The sequence below is a fragment of the Folsomia candida genome, unplaced genomic scaffold (genome assembly GCF_002217175.1).
Source record: "Folsomia candida strain VU population unplaced genomic scaffold, ASM221717v1 Fcan01_Sc005, whole genome shotgun sequence".
Taxonomy (NCBI): domain Eukaryota; kingdom Metazoa; phylum Arthropoda; class Collembola; order Entomobryomorpha; family Isotomidae; genus Folsomia; species Folsomia candida.
In genome coordinates this window covers 8,408,899-8,431,420 of record NW_019091197.1, presented here as the reverse complement: position 1 = coordinate 8,431,420, position 22,522 = coordinate 8,408,899, and the positions used below count along the sequence as shown (strand labels likewise).

General features: G+C 37.0%; 1 protein-coding gene across 1 annotated transcript; it reads left to right on the top strand.

The window, feature by feature from the left end:
• The first annotated feature begins 5,276 nt into the window (after window positions 1-5,276).
• On the top strand, window positions 5,277-6,593 carry LOC110850256. The gene is made up of 4 exons (XM_022097714.2): window positions 5,277-5,388; window positions 5,502-5,614; window positions 5,690-5,822; window positions 6,129-6,593. Exons 1-4 carry the CDS (start codon window positions 5,343-5,345, stop codon window positions 6,368-6,370), a joined length of 534 nt encoding a protein of 177 aa, XP_021953406.1. The 5' UTR covers window positions 5,277-5,342; the 3' UTR covers window positions 6,371-6,593.
• Window positions 6,594-22,522: the final 15,929 nt, after the last annotated feature.

The following is a 22,522-nucleotide window of genomic DNA, read 5'->3' as shown; positions in this document are numbered from 1 at the left end:
TTTTCTTCTAATGAGTTGTACTATCAAATAATAAATATTTGAACTTCGAAAAACAATTATCCGTGGAGATTTTTTTTCGATCTAAAAATTTGGCGAGGCGGGATTAGTCGGTAATTAGTTGATACTTATGCATGCAAAGTTCCAAAGTTTAAAGTTTACGATAACATATCGAAATTTCAAAAAGTCAATCGTACGATTAATTAAGCTTCATTAAGCTGTATGTATCATGTTTTCTACGACGAGTCAGTAATTGTTTCCCTTCGACATGGGAAAGTAAATAGTTTATTTAACATAGCATGATAATCAGTAATTACTGTTGGCTTTGGCAACAACATAATAACGAAATGTTTATCGTTAAGGAATTTAACAAAAATAGGCATAACGGCCAATAAGTAAACCTTTATAAAATCATGCTCTGAACAATCCAAATTTTTAAACCAATCGCTAAACCTTCCATAAATTGCAATTTTTGGCACTGAAAAAGATGCGATTTTTAAACAATGCCTTGTCATTTGTCATCACGCCATTAACATTAGTATCCAGCCTGTCGTTTGAATCTGTATGGGAAGCGGGATGCAATATACCAGTTCCAGACCAAGATTTTAACAAGATTTTGACCTGGGTAAGTTAGGATACTGGTTTTGGAAATTTGTCATTTTATGGGCGATTAATTTAGTTTAATACACATATTTATCAGTGTTGCAAGTGGTAAAAACCATATTTCCCAAGACAGTGGGGGAAAAGTGGGATCAAGGAACTTTTTACAACCCATCAAAATCAGTGGGAAATGTGAGCAATTGGGAAAAACGTTAATTCTTATGCGACATACTCTAGGTGGCGGCACTTTTTCCCATTTCCCACTAGGAAAAAGTGTTTTGGGTGGGAAATATGCAGCACTGATATTTATATCCTAGTCAAGTTGCAAATTTTAATTCGCACGAATTGAGTTGAAAAACAATAATTGTCTAAATAAATTTGAATCTTTATATCAACAACACAAATTTTTGCATAAAACATGTTGATTCTAAATATTTATCTACTGAATTATCCGTGTATGGATTCAAATTCTTAACTTACTTTAAATCGCAATTATATATTTTTATTTAACATTCTAGGCAAGAAGTGTCCCATTTTTTACACAGTTCTCCTCAGTAAATCAGAAATGTTCGGGACCACACTTGAACTACTGGGAAGTGACAAGTTCTCCAAAATGAGTGAACCCGATTTGCAAAAGTCGTGCATGTACTACAGTCTACGAAACGATATCGTACCAATTTATGGATTTGGGGATAAATTAAGCAAATATAAAATTTATCCAAATCCATTACGCCAAGGTGTCTGGGACTGGACTACTATTCCGCCAAAGTCAATAAATCGAAGTAAATAATAAGGGTATGTGTTCACCATGATAAATAACGTAACTGTGATAAGGGTCATAAGTTCTAAAAAATCTAACAAAAATCACCACAGTTATGCTTTTTATGATTGTGGCGTGAATACCCCCAACACTTATTTTTTTTCTGGGAGAATTGTGTATCATGTTTTATTAAAATGTTATATGTATTTCAGTCTTCCTAGGAACTACGTACGTTACGATGTCGGATAATGAAAACGCACTGGTTATCGTAACCCTTTGGACAAATGGAATGAAAGGATTTTCTATCGGGTCGACAAAGCCACATTTGCCGGATTCATTCCTAAGAAAAGCCAGGAAACATTTGGTCGACGATTTAGGCTTGAAGGAACTTTTTTTATCGAAAATAATTATGACGATTGTACTCCATTTGAAAAAGTTGTAGAAAGGTTTAATGATGAGCTATAGGGATAAGATACATATTTTCTGATAAATGTTAATCGACTTTTAATTAAACAAATGACTAAAGTGATACTACAAAGATTATGAAGATTGAATACAATACGAAAATTCTGTCTTTAAGTGAAAGTCCTATCTGATTTTAGGCCCGTATGAAACGTAAAGTATTAAATTTAATATTTTTTATACGAGTTGCACCTATCCCTTCGCACAGTATTATTTTTATCCCTCTGGTACCCAAGAAGCTCTTTCCTTTCTAATTGACAGTTGTCTTTACTGATTCATGCGACTTGCGAGACAGTTCGTTTTCACCGCGGTGTAGATGATTTGGGGTAACCTAAAACGCGTTCAAAACGAACTGTCTCGCATTAATCAGATACTCCCAATGGAACAGTGTACAAGGATGGGTGAAAATATTTTCTCTTTTTAAACTAAACGGACTGGAGATACGCTTATATCCCAGTATGGGTCGTCAACCACTCCAGTTTCCAGTTCGTTTATACATAGCTAAACCTGTTTTGAGGAAATCGATTATTTCTTTAAAAAATCACGCATTATGCTTAGGGATCCCAATCCCGGACGATTTTTTAAATCCCGGGAATCGGGATTCCCGGTTTTAGCCCTGAAAATTCCCGGGATTTTTCCCGAAATTGAAATATTACCATATAATTTGAAATGGGTAAATTTGGGTTATACAAAGAGGTCTTTATGGACAAGACAACATGTGTACATATGCATGAACATATATGCGAACTTAATACGTACATATGTATGTACATGCGGGTATGAAATACCTATGTACCTGTTAATAGATATACTCTTAGAAACTTCGTATTGAAAAAAATTAACGGTTTTGTATTAAACAGTTGTATCACCCAGGTATAGATTCGGCAATGAAATAATACTATGTTGTAATCATTTTATTACTAGGTGGTATTAAACTTTGTAGCATTTGGTAATAATTTTTTTAATTAACCAAATCATTACCATGGTGGCAAAGTCACATATCAATACCATGTTTACTGATTTTCTTAAGAGTGTACGTATGTGTTTTGGCATTCTATGCATATAGACTATTGAATAAGCTAATTGGCAAATGACATACTCTACACCAGTGTTCCGATCGATTTCGATATATATCGTATCGTATCGTTCGATACGATTTCGATACGAAACGATATGGCCTTCGTATCGTATCGAAAGTTTCGATACGATACGAAATATCGTATCGAGTCGACGATTTCGATATGAGCCCCATATCGTATCGTATCGTATCGAAATTTTCGATATATATCGAAACTTGAAATCCGTCAAAATATAAAATGACTTTGTTCATCATGACCTAATTTATTCTACCATTCCACATCAAAAGCATGATGGGAAAGCAGGAAACATGTTACATGAATGTATTTACAGTTTAGTAAATAAATCATACATATTACTTCGGTACTACCGACTCGGTAGTTTAAAACCTGAATGAAAAAGCTTAATTTTCCATATGCTCTGAAAGTAATCATTGCTATTACTAGCATTATCTACTGTAATAATGTCACTTTTATTTTCATCAAATTGTTCCACTATAACACTAAATAGTTGGAATATTTTTTCCAAAATAATTTGCGTCAATTTCTGTGAAATTTTCCTACAATTTAGCACACAATTTTCAAAATATAAACATTCTGATTTATTATCAGGACCGATGGGGTAACTCATATATAAATTTTTGAAATTCCAACACATGTATTTGTTGTTTATGAGTCGTTTTTAGACTTATTTCACCTAAATATGTCAACTTTTAAAACTCGACTTATAAAATAGATATATATCGTATCGTATCGACGATTTTCGATACGATACGATATGGAGCCGATATCGTATCGAATCGATACGATACGATACAATACGACGCCCTGTATCGTATCGAAAAGTTTTCAAACGACCGATTCGATACGATACGATACGATTTCGATATGAAATGTTGCTATATCGTATCGCTCGGAACACTGCTATCCACTAAGCAAGGTTTTATTATTTTGTCTATGGAACAATTTTAGTGTATTGTGGTAGCCCCATTTTTCCTTGTCCATCCTGAGGAGATGATTGGAAAAATATTCATCATTTCACTCCAGAAAACTTCAATAATTAATAAAGGTTTTCGGCAGCATGATTTCATTAATGGTTTCATTAATTGTTGGAATGTTAATAAATTGTTAATAAAATATCAAAATGCTCATACTAACAATGCGAAGGCATGAAGTGTAACACTCAGATTTGGATGAGACCAACATAAATGTGTTTATCAACTAGTTTTAATGCATCAATGTGATTATCATTTCAAAGAATGCACACTTTGGCCAGAGTTATTGACAGGTCAAGTGACGAAAAATGACGAAATTTTCACTGAGGAGGCATTGAACTCCTGCTCCGCTCACCACTCCATCCACTCATCTCTCGCTCTCTCGCATACCTTTCGTTTTAAATTAGGACATTATTTCCTGTCTTATTCCAATTTTTTATTTCGTTAATATCTGTGAATCTGATTTATTGAATTAATGGAGTCTATTAATATACTTTATGTGTGCCAAGCATCAGGTAATAAAGTTAAATCTCCTCCTCGTTTGCTTCTTCGTCGTCACAGTCAAATAAATATTTAACTTTATTACCTGATGCTTGGCACACATAAATTATATTAATAGACTTCTTCATTTTATTTTGCCTATCAATATCAATATTTTGTCCAAAAAGCAAGGTTGCGTTGCCTATTTGTCATGTAAAATATTTTTGAAGCAGCATTTTACTGATTTTATTGCCGTGAGCAGAGTGGTCGCCAGCAGGTCGAGTCGCAAGGAAGATTAAATATTTATTAGTGTTGGCAACTTTTTCATTTTATTTATAAAATTTTAACATTTTAGAAATTTTGTATGCATGCTGAAACGAAATAATATTTTGCTGTGTGGACAAATAGGAAAATTTAAGACACTTTGTGATAACAAATAACCTCAAGCAATAATTTAAGTTTTAACTCCCTAGCAAAATAAAGCTAACTTTTTGCTTTTAACTTACTTTAAAGCTGATTTTTTGTTGTATTGAATTATTTTTTTTTGCTTTTTTGCTACTTATAACATTGTAGGTGGCATTTACGCTGCTAGGTGGCGCTTAGGTTAGAAAAATAGCACGAGTAAAAAGCAATAAAACAAGTATAAAAGAGTAAAAAGTAATTAAGCATTACAGCCCATTCTGCTTTTTTTTTGCTTTTTTACCCGATTACTAATTAATGGTCTAAGCTAGGGGCAAGGTTCGGTTACCGCGGTTGTTTAATTCTTTATAAGGCATAAATTTATGTAGGTCGACTGGATAACGGTATTTACATTGGAATGTATAAAAAAGGTCATTTTGATAAGATAATGTTACATAATTACGCCAATAAAATTGGGTATCTTGTCCAAATCATAATCACTCTTCTCCCAACATTAATCTTGTACGCAGTTAAGGTACCATCATTCTTAATTCTTCGGTATAAATACTTAAAATGTATCAAATTCTCCTTGTCGTCACCTTGAGCCTTTTGTGTCTAGGTAACGAAATTTTTTATCGCGATGGTTACATGTTAATTAATATAAATATTAGCATGCTAAAATTTGGCATGCTTTTGCAGTGAACATAATTAAAATATGATTCCATATTATAGCAAACTCGGTACTCTTGCAGTCCGTCTGTACTCCGGTGGACGTGTCCGAGCTGGATTTGCACTACGTGGGGAAGGTGAACGGTACATCGCTTTATACTAACCTTGGAAATGCGGTAAAATTTCTTAATTAATTAAGAACTTACTTTACTAATTATAAATAAACGCTCACTGTCTTTTCTTTCTTTCAGGGAATGTCGTTTCAAGATGCGATCGATTTCTGCCATTATTTCGGCTTTACACCTGTCATAATCGAATCGGAAGATGTTGATGTGATGCTGAACGATTTTTTGAATCGTGTCTCGGTCAACTCGACGTACAACAGTACGTAATTTATTAGGCAGTTTGTACAGCTACGTTTTTGAGATTTCCGTGAGGCTCCATATCTCTTGGGAATGGGCAAAATTTTTAAAGTTGACATGGAAAATGTGAAGACTACCCCCAACTACAATTTACAAATTTGTTCCGGAAATTTTGACCACTCCCGAGAGATACGCAGCGTTTCTGGAATCCTAAAAACGTAACTGCCTCCACAAACTCCTATTATTTAATTGTCCAAATTTATTTAGGAAATTGTGATTTATGAAATTATTACAAACTTTGAGAGTGTACTTGTCCATAATTACTTAGCCCGTCCATTTTGGCTTAGTCTATCCGACAATGAGACCGAAGGAAGCTTCGCCTGGTCACATAACAATACGCCACTTCAGGGATATATAAACTGGGCGGAAAATTCTCCAGTCACAGATCCCGACAATGGTCCGAGAATTAACTGCGTCTCCGTCCAGCAGTTTGTCGGGGGATTGAAATGTGTCTGGATTAATCTTCCTTGCGACTCGACCTGCTGGCGACCACTCTGCTCACGGCAGTAAAATCAGTAAAATGCTGCTTCAAAAATATTTTACATGTGTGCCAAGCATCAGGTAATAAAGTTAAATATTTATTTGACTGTGACGACGAAGAAGCAAACGAGGAGGAGATTTAACTTTATTACCTGATGCTTGGCACACATAAAGTATATTAATAGACTCCATTAATTCAATAAATCAGATTCACAGATATTAACGAAATAAAAAATTGGAATAAGACAGGAAATAATGTCCTAATTTAAAACGAAAGGTATGCGAGAGAGCGAGAGATGAGTGGATGGAGTGGTGAGCGGAGCAGGAGTTCAATGCCTCCTCAGTGAAAATTTCGTCATTTTTCGTCACTTGACCTGTCAATAACTCTGGCCAAAGTGTGCATTCTTTGAAATGATTATCACATTGATGCATTAAAACTAGTTGATAAACACATTTATGTTGGTCTCATCCAAATCTGAGTGTTACACTTCGTGCCTTCGCATTGTTAGTATGAGCATTTTGATATTTTATTAACAATTTATTAACATTCCAACAATTAATGAAACCATATTCAGGATCACATCGTAGATAAATAAACATTTAATGGATAGAAATGTCCATACAATTTCTGTAGAATTGTCCATTGTCGGCACTCCATTCCCAGAGGAGGACACACCTGTCACATGTCAAGCCTGGGGGAAACTGTACTTGAAGTGTCGTAATGGCACGTCACCCGTCCCGTTGTTCCACACCCTGGCGTCCCCCTTAGCAAATCTGAGCTGGCCTTCTCGGAAGCAAGTCTCGCTCTCGTACCCTTTCCAACTGTAGTCACACAGGCGGAATTCGTGCCACCCACCGTGCACCGCTTGCCAATAGATTTTGACATCGATCGTTTGCCCCACAGTGTAGTTCCTCACGATCAGACCGCACTCGTGCGCTCCCCCAATTTCATGCTGTCTCGGCATCGCTTGCGTTATTGGATCTCCGCACAGACCACAAGCATTTACGTTGGGATCGGTCACCTACAAATTTGTAATTGTTATTAAATCAAAAACGAACAACCGCGGTAACCGAACCTTGCCCCTAGCTTAGACCATTTATTAGTAATCGGGTAAAAAAGCAAAAAAAATCAGAATGGGCTGTAATGCTTAATTGCTTTTTACTCTTTTATACTTGTTTTATTGCTTTTTACTCGTGCTATTTTTCTAACTTAAGCGCCACCTAGCGGCGTAAATGCCAACTATAATGTTATAAGTAGCAAAAAAAAGTGTCTTAAATTTTCCAATTTGTCCACACAGCAAAATATTATTTCGTTTCATCATGCACACAAAATTTCTAAAATGTTAAAATTTTATAAATAAAATGAAAAAGTTGCCAACACTAATAAATATTTAACTGACAAAGTATTCGAAGCTAATTGTAAGCTGACTCTTTATGTAAATTGTGACGAGGTGCCACCACCGCCACCTTCAGAGTGGAGTTTGTATCCGGGGGGCTTCTCTGTATACGTGCGAGTCGGCATGGGCCCGCACATAAAATAATCTGTAAAGTGTAGAATCCAGACAGTCCCAATAAAGGAACCAACCAGTACACACTGCAAACCCGCTTGTTCCTCTCCGGGATTCACCATCACATCGTCCTCCGACCATCCGCATCTGCATCCCCATCATCCACAGCATCAGCATCCATGATCACCTGCATATTCGGGGGGGTGTGACAACTAAGGGGAGTCGTCCACGAGGTCACGACCAGAGCCTGGGGTCGTCAGTCGTGGAGCAAAGAACGACGGGGCGTTGCAAAATTCGTAATGCAATGTCAATACCTTCATGGTTTTCAATAAAAAATTTCTTGAAAGAGCCAAATTTTTGGTGAACTGGATAAAAATGTGTATTATGCGTAATTACATAAACGTGTGAATTACATAGAAAAAAACACTGGGGGAACGAAAACCTCATGCCGAAATTAATTCGTACCCATTCTCCACATATCAATGGTATCATGTCGATTACCGGTATTGTACACGTAATCATTTATGTGCACATAATAATTAAATGATTATGTGTAAATAATTATATGTATGTAAATGATTACGTGTAAACGATTATGTGTAAAATACCGGACACCAAAGTTAGGCAATCTCATCATCCATGAAGGGTGAAATTCTTTCATGGCTTTGCGCAGAATAATGATCAATATATTAATTTATGGACGTCCCTAAATCCAGAAAAATTAAGGTGTTACACAAAACTAGGTACACTCTTAGAAATTGGGTTATGATTATCACCAGAAAATAAAGCACGATACATAAGTAGCGCAATAATGCTGAGAATGCTGAGAATGCCGAGAATTAATTTGCGCTATAAAGCTCAAATTAATTTAATTAATTAATTAAAGTAATTAATTAATTAATTAATTGATTGACTGATTGATTGACTGATAGATTGATTAATTGACTAATGATTGATTAATTAATTAATTGACCACATGCTCTATACTGCGACATGTCGACAACACCGAAAAACATGTTTTGCCCAAATTTCATGCCAATCGCCCAAAAAATGCCGAAATTAGGGCATGGCGACGCTTTTCGACATAATGTCGAAAAAGTGGCCACACCCCCTTAATAGGGTGTCACTCCACCCCCATGATGAACATGTGTTAGAAGTTTCAAGTCGCTGCGACTAACCGTTCTCGAGTTTTAGTGTTGACGGACAGACGGACAGACAGACTAACTAACCGATCGCATAAAGTAGCTTGCGCTACTTAATAAACATATACATAAGACCATACCGCTTCGTTCTAAATTTGTCATGGACTGGGTATAAATGCGCTACCAGTTGTATACGTTTCACAACTTATAAACAAACAACTTATAAAGGTGACAAGCCTATGTATAGCCATGTCGGAAAAGTCATAAATTTATGACTAGGGTCATATGGGGCAAGTGTGAGTGGTTTTCGTGAAAGTCATGCTTTACATTGTCTCAAATTCGGAGCAAAACATTTCTAAAATTCTAAATTGTGATAATTGCATAATAGATTACTTGAGCCAAAATAGTATGCAAGCCTTTTAAAAAAATATTTAAAGTTGAGTGAGTTGTGCAAGATTAAGTATGTGCACACACTTGCCCCCTGATATTGCACTAAGCGGGGCAAGTGTGATTTTTCGTGTGGCAAGTGTGACAGCGTTCAAAATTTTGCAGATATCGATCCAGTGACTAAATCACCGGTTTATTAAGTAGCGCAAGCTACTTTATGCGATCGGTTAGTTAGTCTGTCTGTCTGTCTGTCTGTCTGTCTGTGAGCACTAAAACTCGAGAACGGTTTGTCGCAGCGACCTGAAATTTTTAACACATGTTCTACACGGGCAGGGGGTGACACCCTATTAAGGGGGTGTGGCCACTTTGTCGACATCATGTCGAAAAGCGTCGCTACGACCTAATTTAGGCATTTTTTGGGCGATTGGCATGAAATTTGGGCAAATCATGTTTTTTGGTGTTGTCGACATGTCGCAATATGGCGATTAAGGTTTCGACACTTTTTTCGCCAAATTCTGTCGCCATTCCCTAATTTAGGCATTTTGCGGTCAATATGCATGAAATTTAGGCAAAACATGTTTTTCTGTTGTCGACATGTCGCAGTATAGAGCATGTGTTCAATTAATTAATTAATCAATCAGTCAATCAATTAATTAATTAATCAATCATTAATCAATTAATTAATCAATTAATCAATCAGTCAATCAATCAATTAATTAATTAATTAATTACTTTAATTAATTAATTGAATTAATTTGAGCTTTATAGCGCAAATTAATTCTCAGCATTCTCAGCATTCTCAGCATTATTGCGCTACTTATGTATCGTGCTTTGCCGCACTTTATTATTACAAATAACGGTATTATCAGATATTGTTGTAGGTACGTAAATTACAAATTAGGGTGGTTTCGTGTACTCATACGAGGATTTTTTTCAGGCCGATTTTCCTTCTTGTCAGTTGTTTTAGGTTTTCGACTGAAATTGCTTAATTACACAAAGTTGGTAAGAATAGTGTTTTGCACCATTTCGCGAACACATCTTCGGTCATCCACCCATTATCAGAGGTTTTTTTGCTTACTATGTCCACAACTGAAGATCAAGTCCCCAGTTATTCATGATTTTGAAACATTTCGGCAGATTTTCTTCCGCCTGAATCGACAGAACAGGGGATGTTCCAATATTGCTTGAGTCAATTGTGCTTTTCCTCCACTTCCACTGCCTAATCTTCAGTGTTAATGTCAATTCTTGAAACTTTGCAGACTGTGTACAAGATTTCAGCTTTGCAGCACTATTTTGTAATTTTGGTGTATAAAACCTAAGGCCTGTACCTCCATCTCGTATAACTTAATTTTTTAATAAATGAACAATTAAAGTAGGTATATGCATATTTGCCATTTGTTGCACTTAATACCCACTATGACACATGAAGACTTTGTACCTGTGCACCTTTCCTTGAAGGATACTCAGAATTCTATTTTTAACGTTAAATTCGAGTCCAAATTCCTGGTATATAATATACCCGGATAATTCCGGATATATAATTTGCCATAGGGGGCCGTTCATAAATTATGTAACGCAAAAATCGACTTTTTTCAGACCCCTCCCCCCCTCTGTCACACTAGCGTAACGAAAGGCTACTACCCCCCTCCCCCCTGCGTAACGTAACGCAATTCTCATTTTTCCCATAACAGGAAGAAATATGTACACAAAATGAAAGGGTGATTACTGGGTGGTACCGTCATTTCCTTTCTCATTTAATTCATGAAAATATGGCAAAATCTTGAAAAGGTACATCAGGCTCACTATTTCTAAACCTTTAGGGCTACATGCAAGATCCATCATTTGGATCATTTAACTTAAGATTATGTTCTTGTATTTTAAAGTTAAGAAAATCTGAGATTTTCAAAGTGCCCCGAGTTTCCAATGAGTCTGAAGTTATGTGTATGTATTTAGAAGACTGTCTAATTAGAAAAGTCACAAAAAAACATCTAACGAACAAACCTGGCACAATTGAATCCAATTGGGGGTATGCTAGACGTAATGGTATTTAAATAATCTTATGAAAAATATTTATTCCATGTCGTTGTAATTCGACGATTTGGAAGGCAACGAAAATTTTTTGAGCATTTTTGTTTGAAAGGCCAACTCTTTAGAAACAACATTTAAGGCAACTCAAATCAGCAACTCATTGGCACCGCAAGTTCGCGACAACGCTCGGTTTTCAAGCGAAATCTTGAAACTCTTTCGTGGCAAGACATTCATCTTGCAATTTCCTTTCGATAAATCCTTGGATTAGAAGATGCAGTGCAAAAGCACAAAATTTTTGCGAAATATTTGGTGAGAGCTGCACCAAAACCTGCAATTTTGTTAGCGTGTTATACATAGATAACAACCATCGAAACGACAAAATAAAGCGTGTAGAATTTACAGAGCGTCCTTCTATCTGAGAACGAGTTTGACTTTTAATATCTTTGGTGTTATTTGTAATTTCAACTTGAAGTTTTGAAGGTTGATAGATAGTATCGTCCAAATTGCTGGTTTAAAATTTCAATTCGCTAGTGTCATAAATGACCCTCCCATTTTCCCTGACGCCTGAGAGGGGTGTTCCAAAAATTTCCTAACATGCTATGGATGTAATAATCGTATAGAAAAGTTGTTTATAACCTAAACTTATCGTAACATAGCAAATATTATGCCTTAATGTCTATAGTATGCTGTACAGTTGGCTGATTTGTTGGCCAAGGAAGGCACTCTTACTGAGTATCTTGGCCCGCAGCCCTCTATTCCTCTTTCCAGAAGCACTGTAATCTCCAGCATTGTAAACTGGGCAAGATTGCAGCATGCCAAATCGTGGAAAAGCAGCAAGGGTTGTTTAACTTCCAAAGCTTTTCTCTTTGCCCCTTTATCAGGGCTTAGCAGTAAGCTTTTAGCCCTAAATCGGAGTAATCTGCGATCAGTAATACAAACCTTAACCGGGCATTGTACCTTAAATGGGCATCTTAGAACAATGGGATTAGTTGATGAGGCCACGTGCCTCACGTGCGGCCGTGGCCCTGAGACTGTATTTCATTTTCTTGGATCCTGTGACAAGTACTGTGCCCTTAGGTTGGAACTCTTTGGGAGGCACGATGTGCCACCAGAGCAAATAGTTACTATGCCTCTGCCCGATCTGATTCAACTTATAATCAGATCAGGGCGGTTTGTTGATCAAGTTAGATCGGTAAATCGTGAGAGTCATAACTCTGCACAGTAAGCGGTGTATACGGGGAGACTGCAATAAGCCATAGCGCTTCCGCAGCTGATGGTCCAGTCTAATAATGGCAGGATCGTCACCCCACCAATACACACATACATGTACAGTTGGAATCCAAATAAGAAAATCACTGGCAGGAGTTTCAGATAAAAAATATAAGTTAGACATCAGATCCAACCAAATTCAAGTGTCTTATTTTGTTTCTAATGCAATATACAAACTTAATTCGAAAACTTATGGACCCAAAGCAGTTAACATTATAATTAAGGATGCCTCGGCCAACTTTGAAATCAAAATCATGCAAAAAATGTCAACCATTGTGACGCCAAAAAAATAATGTTTACCATTTTAAAAACTTCACGTCATATTTTTTTCGTAAATTGATGTGGTGTGCGAAGGGATTGGCATTTTTTATTGAGTTTTGAGTTATTTTTGAAAACTACAGTGGCGTCAAGATAACCTTACCCCGCCGGATCTCAATTCCACGCTCGCACAATGACAGGCTGAATCCCGCACAAATCGCCTAAAAACGAGGGTCTGGTTTTTACACTCTGGCGACCGTAATATTTGACCGTTTGAGGTCATATTTGGCATAATTATTCCTAATAACATTCCCCAGGGTGGTTTCGAAGGATTCTGACCTAGGTAACTACGGTGACCTTTTAAAAATGATCGTACTTTTGGCATAATATTTGGTTTTTCCAACCTGGTGACCGCAATATTCGATCTTTTGAGGTCATATTTGGCATATATATTGCCAAGGACGTTCCCAAGGGTAATTTTGAAGGAATTTCACCTAGGTCACTACCGTGACCTTTTAGAAATCACCAAACGTTTTACATAAAATGTCGTTTTTACACTCAGCACAGAGCAAAACATGACCAAATTATCGCTCAAAATTCCACGAGCTTATTTCTTATGAAATTTTTGCATGTTCCATGCCCAGCCGTGCCGAAGACATGTTCATAAAAAATTTTACGAGTCAACAAACGCCAAAGTTGGCGTTTTTTACGGTCACCATAGTGTAAAAACCAAATTTTGTCGTTTGGTGATTTCTAGAAAGTCACGGAAGTGACCTAGGTGAAATTCCTTCAAAACCACCCTGGGGAATGTTAGTGGGAACATGTGTGCTAAGTATGACCTTAAACGGTCAAATATTACGGTCACCAGAGTGTAAGAACCGAATTTTATGCAAAACGTTTGGTGATTTATGAAAGGTCACAGAAGTGGCCTAGGTCAAAATCCTTCAATACCACCCTGGGGAATGCCAAATATGACTTCAAAAGGTCAAATATTACGGTCGCCAGAGTGTAAAAACCAGACCCTCGTTTTTAGGCGATTTGTGCGGGATTCAGCCTGTCATTGTGCGAGCGTGGAATTGAGATTCTGTGGGGTAAGGTTATCTTGACGCCACTATACCTATAGATGCACGTCAAGAATTTTCATGCAAATTCAAACTCATCAAATTCTGTTGACGACATGTATTTTTTAAAGATTAAAAAATATAAAATACTGCAAAATTTATGTGGTTTTGGAACAGAGTTTTTCGTAACTTTTTTCGGATATCTATAGGTATCTCTGGCGGTGTTGACACCAGCGAATTGAAATTTTAGACCAACAATTTCGACGATACTCTCCACCAATCGTCAAAATTTCAAGTTCAAATTAGAAATAAGGCCGAAGATTAAAGGTCAAACTCGTTCTCAGATAGAAAGACGACGCTCTGTAATACGTTATACATACATACACATGTAAAATTTCATGATGATCACGAATATGCAAAAAGGATGCAAATTTTTGCCATGCTTTGCACGTTACAAAATTTGTAAAATTTTCTATATTTAATTTTCGTCGTTGTTTTGAAATTGCAACAAAATAAAAATTTTACCCATTGCAGAAAAATGTAAAACGACAATTTTTTCTTATCGGAAAAAGCTTATTGCAAAAAAAATGAAATAAATGTTTTTCTTGAGGATAATTTAACTAAGGAGGAGAGCTTCACCACTTGCCACTCACAGAATCCGATGCCCTTTGGATATGTTGTAGTACCCCATGAGTGTACTGAAACCCTGAAACGGTTTGACTCCATGGCCACATTTGCGCCCGCCACACCCACTCAAAGGTGCGAAAAACACGAAAATCATCACCTTCAAAAATTCACCAAAAATCCAATTTTGATCGGATTTCCGCAATTTAAGCATTTTCGTGATCCCAGATAGTTGTTTAGTAATATCCGACACCAAAATGTTTTTTTTTAATTTTTTGGATATTTTCGAAAATTTTCTGACTATGGGTATGTCTTTAAAAAATCAAAATTTCAAAAAAGTTGAGTTTGGTATTGGACATCATAAAGCAAGTATCTGAGATGAAGAATATGTAATTTTTTTGAAAATCCGATCAAAATTGGATTTTTGGCGGATTTTTTAATGAACCAAAACAGGGTATTTTCCGTGTTTTTCGCACCTTTGAGTGGGTGTGGCGGGCGCAAATGTGGCCATGGAGTCAAACCGTTTCAGGGTTTTAGTACACTCATGGGGTACTACAACATATCCGAAGGGCATCGGATTCTGTGAGTGGCAAGTGGTGAAGCTGCCCTCCTAAGCAAAATTTTAATTGGTTAAAAGCTTTCGCAGTTTTTTGCAATAAGAAAAAATTTGACTTTCCAAAAACTTTAAATTAAATTCGAATTTTGAAACAGTGGCAGATTTATGCAATTTGCCGAAAAGAAACTAGCAAATGTTTACAAGTTTACAATTTTTCAAACCGCTCGGATTATTTTTTCAATCGCGTATTTTAGCCTGCCTTTATTTGAGTGACGTAACGCAGGGCCCAGACCCCCCCTCCCCCCTCGTCACATTTCGTAACGCAACTCTGAGACCCCTCCCCCCCCTCTCGCGTTACATAATTTATGAACGGCCCCTAGCGTGCAAAGCACACGTTCTCATTTTTTAACAAGATTTAATATGGGTAAGGTTATCTATCCGATATTCACAATTTTTCAAGATAATATTTAGTTAATACGAACAGTGGTTAAGTATACGAGAAAAATGCGTAAAGGAGTAAAAATTAGCTGTTAACAACAGAAAGATTGGATGCCCCCTTTGAAAGGGACGCTGTCTTGCCCACTAAAGAGCTATTTTGGTATGTTTCATTTTCCCTGGAGAATGTCCAGTCCTCAAATATTTCTTTCGTTGCCTAACCCTCGTCAAGTAAGGGCACGTTTTTTATGTCCCAAAAATTTAGAAAAAAAACTCTGAATTTTTTCACCTCGATGGAATAATATTTTGATCGAATCTAGTTGAATTAGTGCGACAAGGTTTAAATGTTTCGTGTTTGACGAAATAATTTTGTAACAAATTCAGTAACCAAGTATTTCACCGGCAGCAAATGCAACACGCTTAAAATCGAAAACTAAATAATAAAACGTGTCCCAATCAATTAACTTTTTACTTAAATAGGTATCTGTGTGCAAAGTAACCATACAAACTTATTACGAATTTTTTGTTCCATATTACAGCGTAAAATCAACACAAAAGTTAAAACCACGCAGTCAAATTTTGTCAGCACCTTCGAAAGTTTTTTTAGGTAAATTAATATTTACATAATTAATTTTAAGTTTTTACCGATTTCATCACTTCTCGCATGTCTTTGTTTAAATTAAAATAGGTGTTTTTTGTTTATCATTGTTAATTTTAGATACGCATTTACTCAAAATGCCACACGTTGGGGATTTGAGTGATGAAATTCGCCACAATATGACGCTGGGGTCAATTCCGTCAAGAAAGGAGAGGGGTGCTCCAAGTTTTGGTAAATTCTGCAATCCGTAATTTTATCCTAAACTTTTGTTCATTGCGAAAGACACAAATTTTAGAAATTCACCAAATTTAATTCCAGACTCAGAAATAATACGTGACAACGCTATGTCTAAAGTTTTCAGAAATCCGTTGATAAGTTACCTATGTATTTACATACAATGCAGGTGTCATAACGTATGCTCTAACATTTTGACCAAACCAGTGTCAATCGATCAGACATTTAATCGGTATGAAACTTGCACAAGGCAGTGTTAGCCCGTGACTCTGGACTCCAGTACATTTAGTCGATCCCCTAGAGAATCGCGGTGGTGGCTGCGTTAATGGTACCGTGCACACAGTATGTCGAATAAATAAATAAAACTAATAAATGTCAAATTGGTTGCAAAGTTTTACTATTTGACCTGAATGGTGTGGTACACATTGTCATGAGGTCAAAAAAATTAAATTTTCTTATGGGAAGTAAGTTTAGAAGAAATTTCGCCAAAAATTCAATTGACGTCACATGTATGTGTCCCATTCAATTGACGTCAGATTACACTCAAAAGGTCGAAAATTTTGGGGTCGTTTAATTCGTGGCGAACTTTCTTTTAAAATTATTTCCTATAAGAAAATTTAATTTTTTTGACCTCATGACAATGTGTACCACACCATTCAGGTCAAATAGTAAAACTTTGCAACCAATTTGACATTTATTAGTTTTATTTATTTATTCGACATACTGTGTGCACGGTAGCATTAACGCAGCCACCACCGCGATTCTCTAGGGGATCGACTCAATGTACTGGAGTCCAGAGTCACGGGCTAACACTGCCACAAGGTCCACCCAATAGTCATGTGTGTTTGGCAGAGATATTTGCATTAAAAGAAGAGAAAATTTGGAAACTATAAGGTTTGTTAAGTTTATCCACTTTATATGCAAAGGTCTTGCACATTGGGAGATCGTGCCTTTGGCAAATTTCAGATTAATTAAGTTTATGATAGATTGACACTAATTTGGTACCCACACCCACAAACTATGTGGGTTGGGAAACCTAAACTGTTGGTTGAGCTCATCTCTAATAAATAATTACTTTATCCAAATTTTTTTAATTTTCTACCAGATTCTTGACGTCATTTTCGCCAACCTCCCCCTCCCCGACCTCAAGAACTCTCGCCTCGTTTGTCACGAGTGGGCCGACGTCGGCGTCACGTTACTCGGAAAACGAGCCCGTATCCACGTCAACAAACTTTTTACCTGCAAGAGGTCCAAGTTGGCCAAAGTACCTCCTGTCCCTGACAAACTGACCCGACGTCTCCTAATCTCCGACAAATTTGACCCCTCCATCCGATCAAACAAGAAAAAGGCTGAAGCCATTTCCAAAGCGATCACGACCCACGTGTCTCAATTAACCCGAGAAATAAAATTTACCACCACCCACAAACAAGTTATCCCCCCTTTCCTCGAAGCAATCCGGGAGCTCGGATCCACAAAGGTCCAACACGTCGAAATCACCTGCCTATGCCAGCCCAAAAGTGCCTACAAAATTCCAGCCGACGCGTATGAAAAAGTCCCGCCTCAAACTAACTTGACCTCTCTGAAAGTCAAGCTTCTTTCGGGTCATCGATACAGCCGGTCCTCGAGCTGGTACGAATTTCAACCCCTGCTCAAAGTCTGGGTTGATGCTGCTCCCAACCTGACCACGCTGGAGGTCGAGGCGTCCCTCTATCCGTATTTGGAGGGGTGCAAAAGTCTGAAAATTCTCAAGTTTAAATTCGGGACGATGTACAATGGGAATAGTCCGGACCTCAGTTTGGCCAGGGTGGCGGAGATGCTTGCTGAAGTGAAGGATTCCTTAGTCGAGCTGGAATTGTCCAAGTCGGGGGAGGGTGGTGTTCGCGTGGAGCAGGTAAAGAAAATCATTTTAGACCGGGTCTAATTTTTAGCGTAATTTGGCAAATTTGTCAACTGCGCAAAATTTGTGGAGCGAGGGGATAAATAAAATCTCTTTTGATGGAAGGGATGGAAGTTCGTCAATAATTGCTAACTAACTAGGAACCTTAATTAGTGTCCACTCTCGATTTCCTTTCGGATAGTCTTAATTGACAGATAATTTAGTGTCAATGAGACTTTGTCATAGAACATGGGTGCAAAATCAAGTTTTCGCGAAATATTTAGCGAGAACCGCACCAAAACCTGCAATACTGCCAATGCTATTAACATAGCCCACAGCCTTTGGATCGATGAAACGAAGAAGTTTCTACAACTTGGGTTATATGTCAATGGGTCTGTAATTTCATGCTGATCAAGAATGTGCAAAAATGATGCGAAAAGTTGCCAATTTTTGCACATTGTGAAAATCTGCAATTTTTTGCAAATTGGGAAAATCTGTCAATGTTTTGCAAATTGTGACAATCTAAAAAATTCCAAAATTATTATGTTAGATTATTATATTAGAAACGGAAACGAAACGCGTTTCCGTTTCCTTTCCAGTTCCGTTTCCAAAATTTTGGAAACGCCTTGGACCGTTTCGTTTCCGTTTCGTTTCGGATCAGCGATGGAAACGAAACGGAAACGAAACGGGAAACGGTTAAAATGAAAATTGCAGAATTTGCTGTAAAAGTTTGTATGTGCAATCCTAGAATTAATTTTTTAAACAATTTTTGGATTCATTATGGTCTTATTATGCATAATAATGTAAAATACTTAAAAAAATATATGAAAATTGGAATCAGCAAAATCTTTCACCTTTCAAATTGCTTCTAAATGCTTACAACTTTATACAGGAAAAATGCAAATTTTTAAATTACACATTAATTGTAAATCTCTAAGTATATTTAATGATTTGCATAGGACTTTAATAGATAGATACTTCAACCATGGATGCAAAACTTATGCCTTAAACGTATGACGCATAACTTGACTTATAATCATAAGTATAAGTCGCCTTATGGGCTTTCTATGACTTATAAATTATAAATTAATTCATACGTCATAATTTTAAGATATAAGTTATATGTCCATGGTTGCACTATCTGCCTAATAATTATCGACAACATAATCGTTATCATAATAGGAAATACTTTTGAAGAGATAAAATACTGTTTAATAATATTATTAATTGAATCCAAGTAGCGTTATGAATGAATATTGCTACAAACAAATTCAACTTTTAATTTTATTCGGAAAATTAAAATTTTGGCGAGCAGCTACTGTATGTAGCTGCAGGTTCTTCAAAATACATTTGTATTTTGTAATACTCTCCAAATTTATTTTTAAGTAAATACAAAATACTGTATTTTGTCCATGCCTGAACTCTACGTAAAGCACAAGCCTAGAATAAAGTGTACTACACAAGTTTATGAACCATGCCTACATACTTAGGACACAATTTATGATGACCCCAAATGGCGATGTCAATTTCATGTACATTACATTTTCAACAACTGAATAATATGTATTATTGAATTAAGGAGCACTTAAAAAATTTCAAAAATTGAAAGCTACTTGCATGGTTTTTTTAATGCAGGAAGTATTTTCAGGCAAAACAACTAAAAAACATGTTTCGATGAAATCCATGAATAAATCGCGTTGATCTTAAATCAATTTTGGTGAACAAAATATTTGTAGTTTCAACCGTTTCTAGTTTAGTTTCCGGTTTGTTTCCGTTTCGTTTCGGATCGTTTCCGTTTCCAAAATAATTTTTCCGTTTCGTTTCCGTTTCCAAATTCTCGTTTCCGTTTCGTTTCCGTTTCCTTCGAAATCCGAAACGAAACGAAACGGTCGGAGCACTAAGAGCAACCCCATGAAAATTGGGCTCACAGGTTCGAATCCCAGAATACTCGGCCCAGACAGACCGTTAATATATTTCTATGTTTCAAACTAGTTCTGCTAAGTTTCACAAGCTTTCATCATCAATTTCCGAAAGTTGCCCAAACCTCGAACCTTGTTATTGATCAGGTCACTAGATAATAACAACTATTTTTATGGTTTGCATCGCAGATTCAGACTGGCTTCGTCATGTCCAAACTGACCACGCTCTCCATCCATGCCAGAAATGCGTACTGGATTAAAGACTTTTTTGATGAGAACCACTTTCCACAATTAAATACCCTCTCACTCTGCAACGGAGAAGATAAGTCTTCGCTGTCAGCCCATCTAAACTTGTGGCGGCGGCACAGAGGCGTTGAATCCCTCACGTTGGGAATGGATTTATGGGTAAAGGAAGAATTCGGGGAAAAAATGGTCCAATTATTTCCAACCGTTAAGAAATTCGATGTCAGGGTGGAACTCGGTTACTGATACACCTTTTAGCTCGCTACTACCAAAATGTTTTACCCCACAATTTCAATTCCTAAATATTCAACAAATACACATATTTACTTCAAAAGCAGTAACAATTTATTACTAAAGGGTGAGATTAACACGCACACATCTACCACATGATAATTAAAAAAAACAATATTTGTTGCAGTGAGTAAAGTGAAGTTGCTGTCATGTACACATATTTAGTTCTTTCCCCGTCATCTATACACTCTTAGCAAAACGGTGAGCCCACATGACTTAACCAAATTATGCTAATATTTTACCCCACATTGCAATGTGGGCCAGGACATGTGATTTGGTGGCCATTAACTGAGTGTGAGCCACAGGGTAAATTCTATACCAGATAAACGGAGTATGAAGCCATTAACATTGTTGCAAAATGTCATCAATTGATAAACTCCAGCTTCAAAGTAACAGGGTTCCAAAGTTCAGAGAAAGCATTGGAGTAAGTGGGCACAAGTTTCGATAAGCGCCACCGCTCGCCACCGGCTTCTCCGGCTGATTTTTTGCGATCATTGTTTTCTTTTAGTCTTGTTGTTTGCGAAACACACCCAACATCGTCCCACTTTTTGAAATTTCAAACATTACGGAGTCGTAGGGTGCGCCAGATTGTATATATCATATGCAAACAGTTTTAAACAGTTTTAACGCCCGTCCGTAAAATATCTAAGTAATACTGTCTCCTTCGCAATAAGTATTCAACTGATTTTATTGTGTTTAATTTTCCCCCAGCCTCACCCATAACAGAGCGATAGCATTTAAGGGGACGGTGACTGAGTAAGGTGCCAACGTAACTCATGTTTCACCTTTTTTCAAATAGCTGGTATTTGAACAATATTGGATGGATTTTCTTCTTTATTGATGAAAAATGATCTGAATGAGTTGTATTTACAGATTCGTTACGAATTTTAATTTTTCGCCATTTACAAATATTTACGCTCTAACGGCAAAAGTTATAAGGCCAAATCTCACATAGCCCCATAAATGGGGTACCGTTGGCGGGAGGATTCAGTATATATATACTTTGTGGGATCTAGGACCACCCCCTGAGTATTTAGAGACCGATCAATATTTTTGAGTTTTAGTTTTCTAGGTATGTACAGGTTAACACAGGAGGAGATTGAGAATTAACACAGCAGTAGATCGACGTAAACTCCATAATATTCTTCGGTCTCTAAATACTCAGGGGTGGTCCCAAACCCCACAAAGTGTATATATTCTGAATCCTCCGGCCGAGATCTTTCTAATGGTACCCCATTGATGGGGCTACCTGAGACATTCAGGCTGATTTGTATTTTTGGCCAAAATTTATGATACCTGGCCCACTGTGCATTGTGATAAATCTTCCCCACCATGTGTAAACTTAAAACTATATAGTGAGGATTTAACACATTGTGAGGAAAATTTAACACAATGTGTAAAACATTAGCACAATTTGGTTAAGTCATGTGGACTCCCCGTTTTGCTAAGAGTGAATTAGCATTTTGTAACCACGTGGTTCCGAGACTTTACCTACTACGCCACCAATGCTTGCTTCAGGTCCAATCGAAACATCACCCTGAGGCCGTCATGATTTTTCGGTGCTTTGTCAGCATCTCCAAAATCTTCGGCCCAACTGAGTCAGCTGGGCTGACCTTGGTCGTTGCGTAGCTTAATACCCACTCATTTTCAACGCCACGGAGACTCAGGGTTTTTCTCTAAGTCCTTGGTCGCCAAACTGTATCGGACATTCGCGCACCCATTCCAGGACGACCTCATTGTTGAAATGCGCCTT